Source organism: Cydia pomonella, chromosome 2 (genome assembly GCF_033807575.1).
Source record: "Cydia pomonella isolate Wapato2018A chromosome 2, ilCydPomo1, whole genome shotgun sequence".
Lineage (NCBI taxonomy): Eukaryota > Metazoa > Arthropoda > Insecta > Lepidoptera > Tortricidae > Cydia > Cydia pomonella.
The window spans coordinates 37,355,500-37,371,521 of NC_084704.1; the positions used below are offsets into that span (position 1 = coordinate 37,355,500).

At 37.2% G+C, this 16,022-nt stretch overlaps 1 protein-coding gene across 1 annotated transcript in view; it reads left to right on the plus strand.

Moving 5' to 3' along the window:
* Nucleotides 1-1,913: 1,913 nt before the first annotated feature.
* LOC133515563 (hemicentin-2-like) overlaps nt 1,914-16,022 on the plus strand; it is a 241,645-nt gene continuing 227,536 nt past the window's right edge. Inside the window, exon 1 of the mRNA XM_061848124.1 lies at nt 1,914-2,286. Within this exon, the coding sequence (XP_061704108.1) occupies nt 2,235-2,286 (52 nt within the window). The 5' untranslated portion in view covers nt 1,914-2,234. The remainder of the gene's footprint in view (nt 2,287-16,022) is intronic.

The window sequence follows — 16,022 nt, forward strand, 5'->3', positions numbered from 1 at the left end:
GTAAATATTCTGATGGCTAGGAAAAAGAAAACTTGGCCAATCTTCTATTTGTACCTATTTACTTTTTTTTTAAATTGACGGAAGGGTAGGTGCAGGCCCCGTAATAGGATTGTTGGCACCCCACCTTGATATTAAATTATTTATAATCACGTTACCTATTGGTTTTCCGGAAGTAAATTGAAAAAAAAAACCCTTGTAAGGTCAAATGAATCAATCAAAACATATCCCCTTTACCTACATTGAAGTAGGTAGATATGCGTTTGTATAATATTATAAATAACGTTGATAAGCGAATATGCATAGGCTACGGAGGCTGCTTACCATCGTATGCTTGTTTGCCACCGACGTAGTATTAAAAAAAAATGCACGAATTTATAAGTACTATAGTATATAAGTAGGTAATTAGGTACCTCATAAGTACTAACATTATGCGCCCTATCCGGGTGTCATGTACTGACTACATCCAACTAACATCTTCTGTAATGCACATGACTTTTAATGTTGAATAAATGAAATTAAATGAAATGAAATGAAATAAAGTAGGTTACATTGAGTAAGTGATTTTTAAACATTTAGGTACATAATGGTTTCCACGACACGGTAAAAGACACAACGTCGTATTATACTATGACACGACGTCGTATTGTTCCACGACGCGACGCCGCAACGTGACACGACGTCGTATCGTGCCACGGCACGACACCGCAACGTTACACGACGTCGCAACGTGACACGGCGTCGCATCGTCCCACGATACTACGTCGTATCGTGTAATTGTGTTTTGGCCCTAAGAGGGAAGAATAACTTTTTGAATCTAGCGAAATAACGAAAAATTAGGTAGAAAACGGTTTCCATTAACTAAATCTTAACAAATGACTTTGGTTTATAAGTTTAGCTTTTTTGGAAAATATTTTTTTTGCTAACCATTTTTGAAAAAAAAGGAAAACCTATAGACCTAAGATTGTGCCAATAACATACTAAAAAGTGCAGAATGGAAAATACATATTTATAAAATAATAATTCAGCCTTTAAACGTCCCACTGCTGGGCAGGCCTCCTCTAATATTCAAAAGGGCTTGGGCTATAGTCCCCACGCTAGCCCAATGCGGGTTGGGGACTTTACACCTTTGAATTTATTCGCGGATGTACGCAGCTCGCAGGTTCCTCACGATGTTTTCCTTCACCGTAAAGCTAGTGGTGAATATCAAATGATATTTCGTACATAAGTTCCGAAAAACTCATTGGTACGAGCCAGGATTTGAACCCACGACCTCCGGATTGAAAGTCGTACGTCATATCCACTAGGCCACCACTGCTGTGAAAAATATTTAGAAGTGGAAAAACGTTTTCTCTTTTTGTATGCACTTTACGCAAAGTAATAATTTCGCTCTCTGAATAAATAAAGTTACCTGGTTGATTCTTTAAAATAAGTATTCAGCTTTTATGTTATTATCACTATGCTTCAATGCCTTCAATACATTCCACTGTGTAACGAAAGTCACACATGGTATAAACAAACTATATGTAATTGATAATGTTACACAAAGATTCTGTTAAATTAAAGTGAAGACGAACAAGCCTAACGCATTAACTACAACATATAAACAAAATTGTACGAATTCCATTTATCGGCTAACATAAATCTAAAAGTTAAATACAGACTTATATTAAACGTAAACTTTAGAGATAGTTCAATAGGGCCGCTTGAAGATGTGCAGCGTGGATAAAAGCCACATGTTTTATTCAAAGATGGCGGACCGCGCCATCTAGTGCTTGACTCGCCAGTCTATTTTCCACTTCCAGTGGCGCGTTCAGGTAATGGCGTTGGCGCGTTGTTGCCACTACACAGTAAACTTTATTTCTTGTTTCGCTTGGCTTTTATCGCCGTCTCGCTCGCGCGCATAGCGGCGCATCAGGTTTGTCAGCCTTGAGCCAGCCGCCGCTCGCGAGTGACGTGCGCTCTGTTGCTACGTTGCTAAAATTTCGCGCTAAACTGTTTACATACGGAATTTGAAAATGAGATAGCGTATTCTCAAAAGTGCAGTGTTGAGAAAAAAAAAGGTTTAGTGACTCGAATTTGGAATAAAGTGTTGAATTAAAGTGCTAACGGGTTCTTAGTGTTGTGTGCTAACAGTTAAGTTGAAGTTAAGTAAAAACAAAAGTGTTGAAGCAAGATGGGTGCATAGGATTTGTTTAAGAAGTGTTAATCATTGTTTAGAAAGTTGCCGCAGCGCCATGGGGACCAGCAGAATGCTTTCACCGTTTACTCTGTTCCTGTTATGTGCAGGTAAGCGGTTGCCACTGACTCAGACTCACGGCTCGCTTCGCAACGCAACCGCGTTGCTTGCCACTTACTTTTAAAATTCTTCAATACTTTCATATAACTTGATATTTGCTAAACGGATGTATCTTTATCGGAATGTTTATAGTTGTTGTCGGTGGGTAAAAGTCATTACTTAGCCGTTTCTATTGAAAATTATTATAAAATGTCTATTTCATAACATAACCTAGCGTCACGAACGGAGAACGGCCGTTTTTAAATATGCATGTATAATGTGTATGTATTATAGATTGTAGATTATGTATACCTAGCAAGTTACGGTACATCTTAAATATTCATTGTTGTTAAATAATAAACTTGTTTAGTTGGTTCAAGAAACTGTTGAGCCTACTAAGAAACTTCATTGTCTGGACTTGAATTGAGACAATGTTTTAGGTACATACATGTGGCCGTTAAAAGTAATTTCACATACTTAGGTACCTTTAATTAGTCCACAGTTTAACCGGTTCCAATGTATAACGAAAACAGTCATACATTTAATTTCGTTACACGATTGAAGCAATTAAATTGTGGAAATTAAATGTATGACAAATTTTTGCTATACAAATTAATCCATTGTGAGTAAAGCCTTTTAAATTACGTTCAAAAATTTAAAATTTCTTCCAATAGTTGACCATGACCAGACAGTCAATATTTTCGAGTGTAGGTAAATAATCGCTGTAATTAATTAAATATAGGTACTTACCTAGTTACCTTCTAGGTTTTAATGTAAATAACATTTTAATCGAATTGAAACACAGTGAGGCAGAAAAACATTATTTTAAATCTGATTATTAGAATTAATGAACCGACTCACCAACTGTTTTACACTGGTATTTTAAGAGCTTTTAGAGCATCATGCACCATTTCAATAGCTAGGCAGGTACTTAACATAGTTGCCTACTCACTCATAGCAAATGAATGTTTTGCACCCCTGACACTTGAATGCAGTGGGGTTTCTTTTCTCCCCGCTACCTACCTACCTTTAGGCCAGGATTCACCAACCTTTTTACGTCAATCCCGGATGATTAAGTAGGTAGTATTTTTTATGGCTTCCTTTTCTTAACAAAACTTGAATAAAATCTGGGCGCTGTTTAAAAATATGCAAATAACTGGAGCGACATTTGAACTTTACAAATCTGATATTGAATTGACATTATCCTCAGTGCATCTCGCTTGCACCAAAATACCTAGAGTGAGACCATGCTAACTCGGCGGCGATTTTGATAGCGCAGACTGTTATTAAACGTCAAAATTCTATGTAATTATCACGTCTAAAAGAACACTTGCACTGTCTGTGCCATCATAATAACTGCTGAGTTAGCTCGATCGGGCTCTATCTTCCTATGATTAGGGTTGCCATAATTATTCGGAACTGAATTGGACGATGGGGTAATTGGAGAAACGGGACAATGGGGTAATTGGAGTAGTAAAGGTGCAAATACATAAATAGCCGGCCCTGCTATGTCGCTTTCTTTAGTTACATAAGTTAACAAACTGGTTACATAGAGATGAGTGTGACCATTTCACTAGGTATCAGTAGCGGCGCGTGAAAATTCTGACTAGGCAACTCGGAACAAAAAGAAAACACCTTAACATTATGTACTTTTTTTCACGATAAAAGTGAGGCGTGCGCTAGGTGTGTCCTTGGGCGCGACCTTTTGCAGTTAGTGTATAACCACCTTTGCCATACTATTATACACACAACGTACAAAATATCACTGGTTTAGTAACTTTATATATAAATTTGTGCACACAAGTAAGTAAAATCACATAAAAACATTTAAAACTCTAATAATAACAACAAGCCTTGGTAACAACCGGGACGGGAGTGTTCACAAACACACAAATTCTAAAACCTATTACTACAAACCTACAAACAGTACTTTCTTTGAAGAAACGTTCTTTATCAAATTATTAAACTTGAGACTACGTAAGATTCTTGGATTTTTCTATTAAAATTCATCTTTTTTTTTAAAGGTTTTTACAAAAATTGGTATCAATGATAGTAAATACTGTACAATTTTACCCATTTATTCAATTCAATGTTTTTGTATGGCAATATTAAGCATTCGCGCGGCAAACGCCACCCGATTCAAAATTGTGAAACATTACACTCCAATATAAATCTCACCTGTTTGTATTTAAGGTTTAAATTCAAATGAAGCAGCATGTTAATAATAACTAACGTTGTCGCGGCCGTGTACAGAGGGCCTACCGCGTACCCCCAAGTTCGCAAATTGCGAGCATCTTTCTCTGTCACACTAGTTACGCCATTGGAGTAAAAGAGAAAGTAGCCCGCAATTTGCGTACTACGGTGTTCACGGTAGGCCCTCAGTGCTCGCGGACTTTATGAATATGTGCGTGCATTTTTCCAATATAAACCTTATGCTATTACGTTTAAGGTTTTATTCAAATGAATAACCCGATACAAGACCGAGTTGCTTTGAAGCTCATTCGCGTGAACTCTCTATAGCAAACTTTATGAGCGTGTGCGTGAGTTTTCGTATCTGTGTAGTGGCGCATGAATGAATAGTCAAGCTTAGCTTCACTTCGCGCGCCTGCTATGATTAGTGCTTTAGTAAATCGTGTTATCAATTCCAAGGTAATGTAATACGTAGTGTTTTCATTATGGATATATTTTTAATTTTAATGATGATATATAAGTTTGGTTTATATAGCAATAAATTTTAGACAAGCCGGTGGGAATCGAGTTGTATGGACCCGCCGCCCCTGCTAGGTATTTCTACAGCGGTATCGACTATACGGGACCCGATTCTTTACGGTAACACCTACACACCTACCTACGATTAGGTATGATGTTGCTATTAGGGTCATGTCAAAACAAGGGCAGATTTTAAATGTCTAATGCCTGTAGAAATGTATGCTTTACACATAGGACATAGGTAACTTTAACGCCGGTTTACCTACCACGATCCAGTTGAATTCCAGACTTTGAGTCCAATTATCGAACCTAGCTCCGGATCAGAACTTGAATACCTAGTTAAATGAATGAATGAATGAATGAATGAATGAATGAAATTTATTCCAGAAAATCATTTCCATATACATTATACATTTACACATTACAAAAAGAATTAAATTAAATTAAAATAAAATTAAATCAAATTAAATAACATCCTAAAATTTAAAATTTAAATAACAATAAAATTCAAATAAGGACCTGCGTCCCGGGTTACCCTGAGCCCGTCACGATAGGCTTGTGGTAGCCCCTCCAGCGCTCGTGCAGCGGGCTGGCGTCCCACTCTCTCACCGCCGACAGTAGCGTGTTGGAGGAGCCGTATATTAAAGTGGGACTGGAATGCGTTTATCCAATACTACCTTGACGACCGGTTTGGCCTAGTGGGTAGTGACCCTGCCTACGAAGCTGATGGTCCCGGGTTCAAATCCTGGTAAGGGCATTTATTCGTGTGACGAGCATGGATATTTGTTCCTGAGTCATGGGTGTTTTCTATGTATTTAAGTATTTATAAATATTTATATATTATATATATCGTTGTCTAAGTACCCTCAACACAAGCCTTATTGAGCTTACTGTGGGACTTAGTCAATTTGTGTAATAATGTCCTATAATATTTATAATAATATTTACCTGGTGGTACTGTAGCCACGGGGTTTTAAATTTATAAAATTCCTTACCGTTTGATTTCGTGAAATTAAATTAAGTATAGGTATTTTTATGTAGGTAGAGCTTTGTAAGATGTTCGATACGACCAATACTGTATGGCCGCGTAGTCAACGTTACAATCGTTAACACTCCGTAGCGTAGTGTAGTCATCTCTCTCTGTCACTCTTCCGTATTAGTGCGACTGTGACAGTTGCGTTTCGTTCGCCACGGAGCGTGAACGATAGGCACGTTGGCTACGCGGGCAGGTACCTAGGTATCGAAGAATACCAAACCTAATGTAGGTTATATAGGTATTGTATCTGGAATTTCACTGCACGAGGTTTTAATAGCTTTGTATGGCTGCATCACATTCATTTACCATATAAGGGAAAGAGATGCATCTATTGATGTTGATGTTGACCACGTGTGTGTTTTAACCCCCCGAAAATTAGACAGACCGAGTAAGTCTCCAAGATGTAATAGATGCGCAACCCAAGTTACGTAAGACGTATCCAAGTTATCTGGAAGAGATCGCCTGTTGTTTAACTGTACTTTTAATCTTTTCGATAGTCGATCGATACATGAGGAATCCGCAGGACAATTCAAAAATACCACGACAATTCCGGCCTCTGCTTATAATTGTCGCTATGACAAGGTACGCAGTGGTACAGAATACGCAGACATCAAATTTGACCAACAATTCCACAAAGCCGAGTTGGTAATTTGATAATACACCTACGATCCAACAACGAACATTCAATCTGCTAGAAACAGAATAATCGGCTTTCAGTATATTCAGTAATGGAAGTAATGAATATGTTGTAAAGTAAACCTTTGTGATAGTCACCTTTATACGTTCTTTAATATAATCAATAATCAGATATCTACTAATAAGTAGGTATTTGATAATATATATACTAATAGCCAACACACTTTGGATCAATTGTGGAACAGGGGGCCTATCAAAGATGACGATAGTTGATTAGTTTCCGATTTGCTCGACAGGCGGTCTTGTCGCTAAGAAGCGATCTCTTCCAGACAACCTTTAACAAATAAATATAAAACTTAAAATAACTTCTTACAAATAAATATGTCAAGCTAATTTCATACTTATTAATCTTATCATTCAATTGGTACATAATTAAAAAATATCTATATATATTTTAATGTCAGGTTTGATAAAAATATTAGTGTACTTAATAAATGTATAGTTCCTTAGTCCAGGAGTCTTTTTCCGCTTGAAAGTAATTAAACTGTTTAAGTTAGAGAAGACAGCAAAGGATAATTAGCTTTTATTCCGTCTCTTTCAAAAGCTTTTTTCCTAATTACTAGGGTTCATAGAGAAATGTCCTAAGAGGCGGTTTGCCGGAGGCATGCAAGACCTGATTGCCCTTACAGCAGATGCAAGGGATTGGCTGCTCAATTTAGATTTAAAACTATAATTATATGTATATTTCTTTTTTTTTTTGTAAATAACATTGTAAATCTTCATTCAGGAAAAGCCATACGATATATATATATATATATATATATATATATATATACTAGGTAACTTTTGTGCGGTTAAGTCAAAGCGACAAGTAAAAAATAAATACTGTCCATCTTCGTGCAATATCGAGTAGGCTATGCTACAGAAATGGATAAAAAATACATATAGTTATTTAAGTAAACAACAGACAAATTAGAAACAGCTCTGGCATTTTAACCTCTGCTTACAAGCATTTTTTTGTACTATGTCGGTGGAAAACCAGCATACAGCCCGCCTGATGGTAAGCAGTCTCCGTAGCCTATGGACGCCTGCAACTCCAAGGTATTATGCGCGGTGCCGACCCTAACACTCCACACCCTCGATGAGCTCTGGCAACCTTACTTACCAGCAGGAACACAACACTATAAGTAGGGTCTAGTGTTACTTAGATGCGGTTTTCTGTAAGGTGGAGGTACTGGGTGGCAATATGCAGTGCGTGTCCCATATGGCTCATGACCGCACACTATGGAGTCGGAGCATACATGGTCACGATCGTCAGCAATGAGGGACCGAGGAAGAAGAAGAGGAAGTACCTCCTTTCCCAGTTGGACTCTGGTCTAGATCTGGAATTTACATCTGCTGTGCTGTGCCCTACCACAAAAAGCGAGATTACATTTACAGTGCCCATACCTTTCTTTTGGATGTAGTTTAAGGACATACTCGGTACCCGGGTCCATTGGAAGTTCTCTACGTTGTTTTCCTGATGGAAACGACTTCTCACTTATGAAATTCGTACAAGTTTACGAAGTAAGCGAGGTAAAACATGCTGCCATAGCTGGCATACTGCTTCTTACACACAATAATGGCGCTACCTGCTATATGAATATTCTGTTTTCTGTGAAGTCTATATAACTTTTAAAACTCGCGTTATATATTATTTTTACCTTAAATCAGTGACCACAGCTGGCGCAACCCAGTTGAAACGTCGGTTTTAAGGTAAAAATAATGAAATTATAATCGCGGTACACCCGTTCATATCTGTGAAGTCTATGTCCAGACATTTACGTGTCTTTGGTCAAATCGAAGGCCAAAGCTCGCAGGTGCTATAGATGATAAATATTGTCGATTTGCTTATTTTTATTGGCCTTCGAAAACCAAACGAAATGTGAGGTGCATATATAGACAACACATCTGGGGACAAGTATAGTAGGTACCTTTTTTTTGTTTGCATTATAAGGACATCTGTGTACGTCTGGTTACTCTGCTAGGCATACTTATGTAGTGTTTTTGATTTAGGCATGTTGTGTACAATTTACTGATATAACGGGGTGTAAAAGGCTGGTTTAAAAAAAATCCGACGGGACACCCCCTTATTTTGCACTTATTGTGCTGTAATATACCAAGTTTTGTAACATCATCTAAACTACGAGGGGGTGCTCAAACCTCTTTGATTTTTTTTTTATGATGTATGAAATCCAAAAAAGTATGTATGTTTTAGATTTTTATTTAAGTATCCGCTTTCACACTATTTGAACATGTGATTTATAAATTTAGAACTAGTAAAATATTTATATTTCTAATTTTTTTTTAAGTTTTATCTTTTGAATTTAAACAAAAAAAAAACTAAAAAAGTAATTTTTTTTTGTTTTACTAAATAATTTATAAATCACATTTTCATATAATGTGAACATAACTGCTTGAATAAATTTATTTTATTTTATTTCATACAACGTACGAAAATTTCAAAGTGATTGAGCACTCCCCTGTAGTTTAGATAAAGTTACAAAACTTGGCGTATTTTATCAACTTAATAAGTGCAACGAAATAAGGGGGTACCGCTTCTACTAGCTAAAGTTTGAATTATTACCATACAATCGTGAACCACCCTAACTTGCATACTGTTGTATGATTATAGTGTACATATGTTGTTCATCCTGTATTGTTTGCGGTGGAGTAGGTTAGGACGATATACTATAGTCTGTATCTTTAGGTATTAAAAAAGGTAAACAAACAATTTGTACATTTTCGGGTAGTTTTAATATTTATTGGTTAACCAACCAAATACAAAACCGCCTGGATCTGTCACTGAATGACCTGACTTTAAACCTACATTATTTGATCATGTAATGTTTTCATCTACCCTCAGTTGCCTTAAGGAGCCATTTGAGGGTAGATTTTGTTTACCTTTTTTTAAATACCTAAAGATACAGACTATAGTAATGTTTTTGTACTTTTCGTGTTCTTCGAGGGCTATAGCGTATTCTACAATAATATAGGCAATTCAGCAAAACGGTTGGAAATTTGCTAATTTAAAACCCCCGTGGCTCATTAGAATTTCAAAACATTTTGTCTTGGTTAATTTTGCTCTTAAATTACTTAGAAGTTATTTTAGTCCACTCATTAGAACATTATCGTTATATTATTGAGAATGACGACCTAGTGGGTAGTGGGTAGTGACCCTGCCTACGAAGCTGATGGTCCCGGGTTCAAATCCTGTAAGGGCATGTATTTGTGTGATGAGCATGGATATTTGTTCCTGAGTCATGGGTGTTTTCTATGTGTTTAAGTATTTATATATTATATATATCGTTGTCTAAGTACCCTCAACACAAGCCTTATTGAGCTTACTGTGGGACTTAGTCAATTTGTGTAATAATGTCCTATAATATTTATTATTATTTATTTATTTCACAAATGCAAACTCACCGTCCCATAACCAGCTTTTCTATTGTAGGTATTAACTTAATTAAACCAAAACAATTAATTTTTTTAAAGCTAACGGAATCCAATTAATACACGTCACACACAGACCAACAAAAACATTCTTATAGAGAGGACATTTGTAAACTTGTCTAGTAACTTTTTGTGAATCGTGCTAAATATACAAACATCTTTCTACGGCACAGTTTGACCACGTCTGTCTTTCGACGACAGAGTGACCGATATTAAACCTTATTCCAAAGCTGTAAGGTCTACTTACCAATGGTCAGTGTTATTAGGCATCAACAGGACCTACCACGAACGACGTTTTACATCTCTGTCGCACTTACGTACGTATTAACAAAGGCGTCAAAGAAGCAAAACGTCTGTAGTTCGCGGTAGACCCTGTCTTTCGGCGACAGAGTTTGACCGAGATTGAACCTTGTTTCTCAGACATAAGATCTATCAATGGTCAGTGTTATAGACACGCACTATGAGATAGCGAGTGAAATCATGTTCAAAAACCGGTCTGTGGCTGTATTCTCATTGGTTGAGCAACTTGCGTGAGCACTAGCTTGGCTTTTCAAAAATCCAGTGTATCTTGACCTTGAAACCTTTGGCTATACTGTTACAGCCGTCAGAAATTATCTGAGCGGCTCGGGTGCTCACAAATATCTGAACACGCCTCTATTGTCAACGCGCTAGAGAGCGTGTTCAGATATTTTTGAGTACCTCGGCCGATATAATTATGAAAGATCATAGAGCAAGCATGACATTTGCGATGAGAAATTGTGTCAATGTCATAATTTATGTCAAATTTCTATGAAAATATGACATTTTTAATGACACTCCCTTATGATCTATTCTGTGCGAAGTTTACACAGACTACCACGTTACGTTGCTTTTGTATACCGATCACAAATTCAACTGGATTTTATTTTAGATTTTCGGTCTAAAACCAACTATAAAGCCTTGTTCGGACTAGGCTAGTATTTTAGTCTAGTGGCGAGTAATTTAGTAGCTAAACGTGTCTGAACACCAAAAAATTAGTCGAGTGGATTAGTAAGTAATTTAGTCGAGTCAATCCATTTTATTCTATTTTTTTTAGTAGTTTAGTAGCGAGTAGCACCCCCCACCACGCGTCCGTGCTCACTCGGCCGCCGGCTAAACAAGTCCGAACCTGTCGATTTAGTCGAGTTCATTCGTTGACGTGAAAATGTAGAGTACAGAGTACCACTGACTTGTGAGCTTTACTCGACTGTAATGCGAACGATTTTTAGGCAGTAGCGAATAGTTTAGCTACTAAATTACTCGCCACTAGACTAAAATACTAGCCTAGTCCGAACAAGGCTTAAGTTGCCAACTAGCATCAAACTGGAATCAAAAGTTGCTAAATTGAATACTTAAGTTGCCAGATTGTGTGTATGTGAGCGATAGTAATAGCGTTCGTATGCAGGTGCGCATCTCGACCCGTCCTCATTTGTAAAAGTGGCCAAACGCGTAGCGGATCAACTTACGACTATGGCTCTGAAGCCAGGCATCCTTCTCTTTTACTCTCACTAAGGCGTAATTAGAGTGACAGAGAAAAATGTCCGCAATTAACGAACTACGATTGTCGCGGTAATAGCCTACAGGGCCTACCGAGAACACCGAAATTCGCAAATTGTGGGCATCTTTCTCTATCACTCTAATTACGCCTTAGTTGGAGTAATAGAGAAAGATGCCCGCATTTTGCGAACTTCGTTGTTCGCGGTAGACCCCCAGAACTTCTATTTTAATTTCAAGCCGTAAGGCTCCGCAGTCGAAGTAGGTGTAATCAATAATGTAATCAACAATCAATAATGCAAGAATAACTAAACGAAACTGTTATAACCATAGAACTAGTAACCTCTTTAATGTTTTCTATGGTAATGACATCTCGGGGCCTAGGGGGGAACTTCGCAAATTGCGAGGATCTTTCTCTTTTACTCTCACTAAGACGTAATTAGAGTGACGGAGAGAAATGCCCGCAATTGAAGAACTTCGATCTTCGCGGTAATAGTCCAGAACTGGCCGAAGCCTTCGTCGACCACGAATTCAATTCGCTTTTTAATTTCAAGCTGTAAGGCTCCGCAGTCGAAAAAAACTTAGAGCAGTAGTTTAATGCAAGAATAACCAAACGAAACAGTTATGACCACAGAGGGCCGCGAGCCACGTCGTTGCTACACTTACGTACGAATTTACAAGTGCGACAGAGAGGCAACACGCCGAACGTGGTTTGCGATATGTCCTCAGAACTAGTAACTTCTCTAATGTATTCCGTGGTAATGACATCAGCACTTCAGCAGACGTTTCGATCGAGACACCACCATCACAGACATAGATGGTAGGATCCTATAGATGTGCACCGCGTGCGCGCGTGAGGGACAGGGACAGCGCATTGCGTATGTAATGCGACAAAATTAAAAACACGTAAAAACGTGTTTTTAATTTTGTGATAACATACCAAAAACAGCCTACGCAATTTAGTCGGGTTATTGGTGTGTAACAAACCCACCATACTAAATTTACGGTGGGGAATAAAAAAAAGTGAGACTGACAAGGACAAACAATAACGCTTTCTCTGCTACTCCTCCTGAAAGACACATAAGACCAACCCGTTCTGTCAGTTCCCCTCACCACGCATGCCCAATCCATAGTAGAGCGCAAGACTGATGATCAATATCTAAATTGCTTTTGAAGTTTTGATTTGACACCGATCAGTAATTTGCATCTCGGTAATCATGTTTCTACGTGGACACATCGTTGGCGCGATCTATCTCGGGAGGTAGCACCATCTCTTGACAGGTTCGTGTACTACAAAACTGATTTCCTACGAGTCTTTTTCTACGTTAGACAAAGCCGTAATAGGTCTTAGCGAAGAGAAATAGATGTGGATTGTCAAAGTAAACTTTGTAGATTTACTGCCATCTTTCGACACATAATTAAAACTTTTTGCACGCCATTTGACTATGATCTTTATTCTTTTACTGATATGTCTTAAATTTGTTAAATATCAAATAGTGGCGCCATCTACTAGACTACTAGAGCATAGGTCAAGAGTAAGGCGCCATCGTTCGAATAGATGCCGATGCCGCGGGACTGGTAAAAATTACGGGGTGGTGCGCAATACTGAATAAGTTTTCTTTATGTACCTTCTGGGTACGGAACCCTAAAAACGGTGACAGACGTATGGCAACCCTACTTAAACATAGTAGGTAACAGAACCCCTAGTGTAAATTTATTCGGCAGCGTGACGTGATGTACGCGTTTGCGTTAAATCTCATTTTGTATGGGATTTAGAAACAGCGCGCCAAGCGGGACGTTTTGGAAACTCAGAATCCCATACAAAATGAGACTTAACGCAAACGCGTACGTCACGTCACACTAGGGGTACAGTACTTACTACTAGTGTTCAGAATATTCAGATAATATTGAAAATCTTGCCCGTTAGTTTTGGTGTAACCAGACCTTTTTCTTATGAAAAGAAAAGTTGCTAGGTAATTTTGTTACAGACAGACATTATGTGTCCTTGCCATTAATGTTACCTATTCACTGATGAACGTAGGTCATACGTATAGGCTTTCTATTAGTAATACGGTAATCATAGGTTGTTATAGTTATAATTAGACTTGATAGGCGGCTGTTACCTATAGTAAGGGAAGCTAATAACGTTGTATGTCCTATAGATACTATACATCTCTATTGTATTGTAGTAATTATTTATTTTAAGATTATTATAATGTAATGTTTACCCAGGTATTGGCTGTTGTATTTATAAATGTTGTTATGTATTTTTCACGTCAGCAGCTGGAACAAGGGTAATTTGCTGCTTAAAAACAGTGAGAAAAACCGCATTTTGCTCACCGAGTGAGACAAAATAACATTCAAGTGACCTTTAGATTCGAATGTCATTTCAACGTGCGGGGCCTAATACAAGTTCGAAATATTTGGATTCTATTGTCTTTATCCCTTTCACGTCATTACCAAAAAGAAAGAGACAAAAAAAGTGCATACGTAATTCAACGGTATATTGACGGTTTATAATAGACCCCCGAAATAAGTCAGACCGCATCGTTCCAAAACACCCTACGAGTCTTCATTCGTAATAATTAATTAATGAAATAAAAGTTTAAAATTTAATAAAAACACCATATTTTACGTATTTTATTATACAATCAAAACAATGAACTTATACAAATTTACGCAATTGTTACACAGTAAATAATTCTACTAAACTACTTTTAACGATCTCTCCTATAGTTGACAAATAGTAGTATCCGCAATTCGGACCGGATCTTACAAAGTTTTTTTTTACAAAAAAAAAAGTTGTCGATTGAACTGTCAATTGATGTTCGTTAATTCATTATTTTCGTATTATTTTATTGAAATTTCTTTCGTTTTGTTTTATTGCGGAAATTATAGTTAATTGTTAGAATACCTTCAGAAAACATGAGTGAAATAGTGATCCGTCCGTCTGGATTAAATTTTTAAGGTTGTATTTTTTGATGGCTGACTGACGTGAAAAATTTTGTGTACTACACGAGATCAAAGTTATTTACATCTCGTGCGCTTTTGAGTCCCTTACTACGCTCAAGATTCTAAATAAGATTCACTCGCTTTGCTCGTGAATCTATTATAGAATCTTTCGCTTGCACGGGACTCAAAACAAGCACTCGAAGAAATATCAAACTTTGCTCTCTTGTTGTACAAATAACTATTTCATGTCGCTATATGATGTTACCATAAATGTTGTATTGACTTGTAAAAGAGCCCTTGAGGCCTACTTGCAGACTAAATTTTTGAATTTTGAGATAAAATTATAGGTATTTCACGGCGCTCATGAAAATAAATAACAAATAAATGTAAGTAATTATTTTATAATCAACAAATACATTAAAAGGGGGACTTATTGTGACGTCACATAATGCCATTTTCATACTAACTTCATAGGAAATGGACTGACTTTTCATGAAGATACGACCCTTTATGGAGTCCTTTACATTTTTAACTAAGGACGCTTATTAGCAATGCTCGGAACCGGCTTATAAAATACCGGTTTATTTCACTTTTCCTCTAAACCGGTTAATTCGTACGGTTAACTGAACGGTTAATTTGAAAAATAACGGTTTTTCGAGTGAAACCGAAATTAAAACCGAAACAAATTAAAAAACCGAAAAAAAATACGCCAAGTACATGATAACGGTTTAAAAAATTTAACGGGTTTCGGAGCCTTGCTGTTAGCACGAGGAATTTCGAAATTTACTCTATCGCACGACCGTAATTCTACGAGGCGTTTTTAGGGTTCCGTACCCAAAGGGTCAAATACGGGACCCTATTACCGAGACTTCGCTGTCCGTCCGTCCGTCCGTCTGTCACCAAGCTGTATCTCATGAACCGTGATAGCTAGACAGTCAAAATTTTCACAGATGATGTATTTCTGTTGCCGCTCAACAAATACTAAAAACAGAATAAAATAAATATTTAAGGGGGGCTCCCATACAACAAACATATTTTTTTGTAGTTTTTATAAATAATGATACGGAACCCTTCGTGCGCGAGTCAGACTCGCACTTGTCCCGTTTTTTTAAAATTCCGTTAACTTCGGGGCATGGCTAAATACATTTACTGAAACTTGGCATAGTTAATTTTCATTTTTTTTTTTTCGTAAAAAGAAATTAAATGCTGCATTATAGAAGACCAAGCTTAGTTGCCAGCAATTTTGATAGTGTTATTCTAAACTTCAAACTTCTATGAAGTTGTCTAAGTACCCTCAACACAAGCCTTATTGAGCTTACTGTGGGACTTAGTCAATTTTTGTAATAATGTCCTATAATATTTATTTAATTATGACGTTCACTTAACACAAGCTGAGCTATTAAAATCACT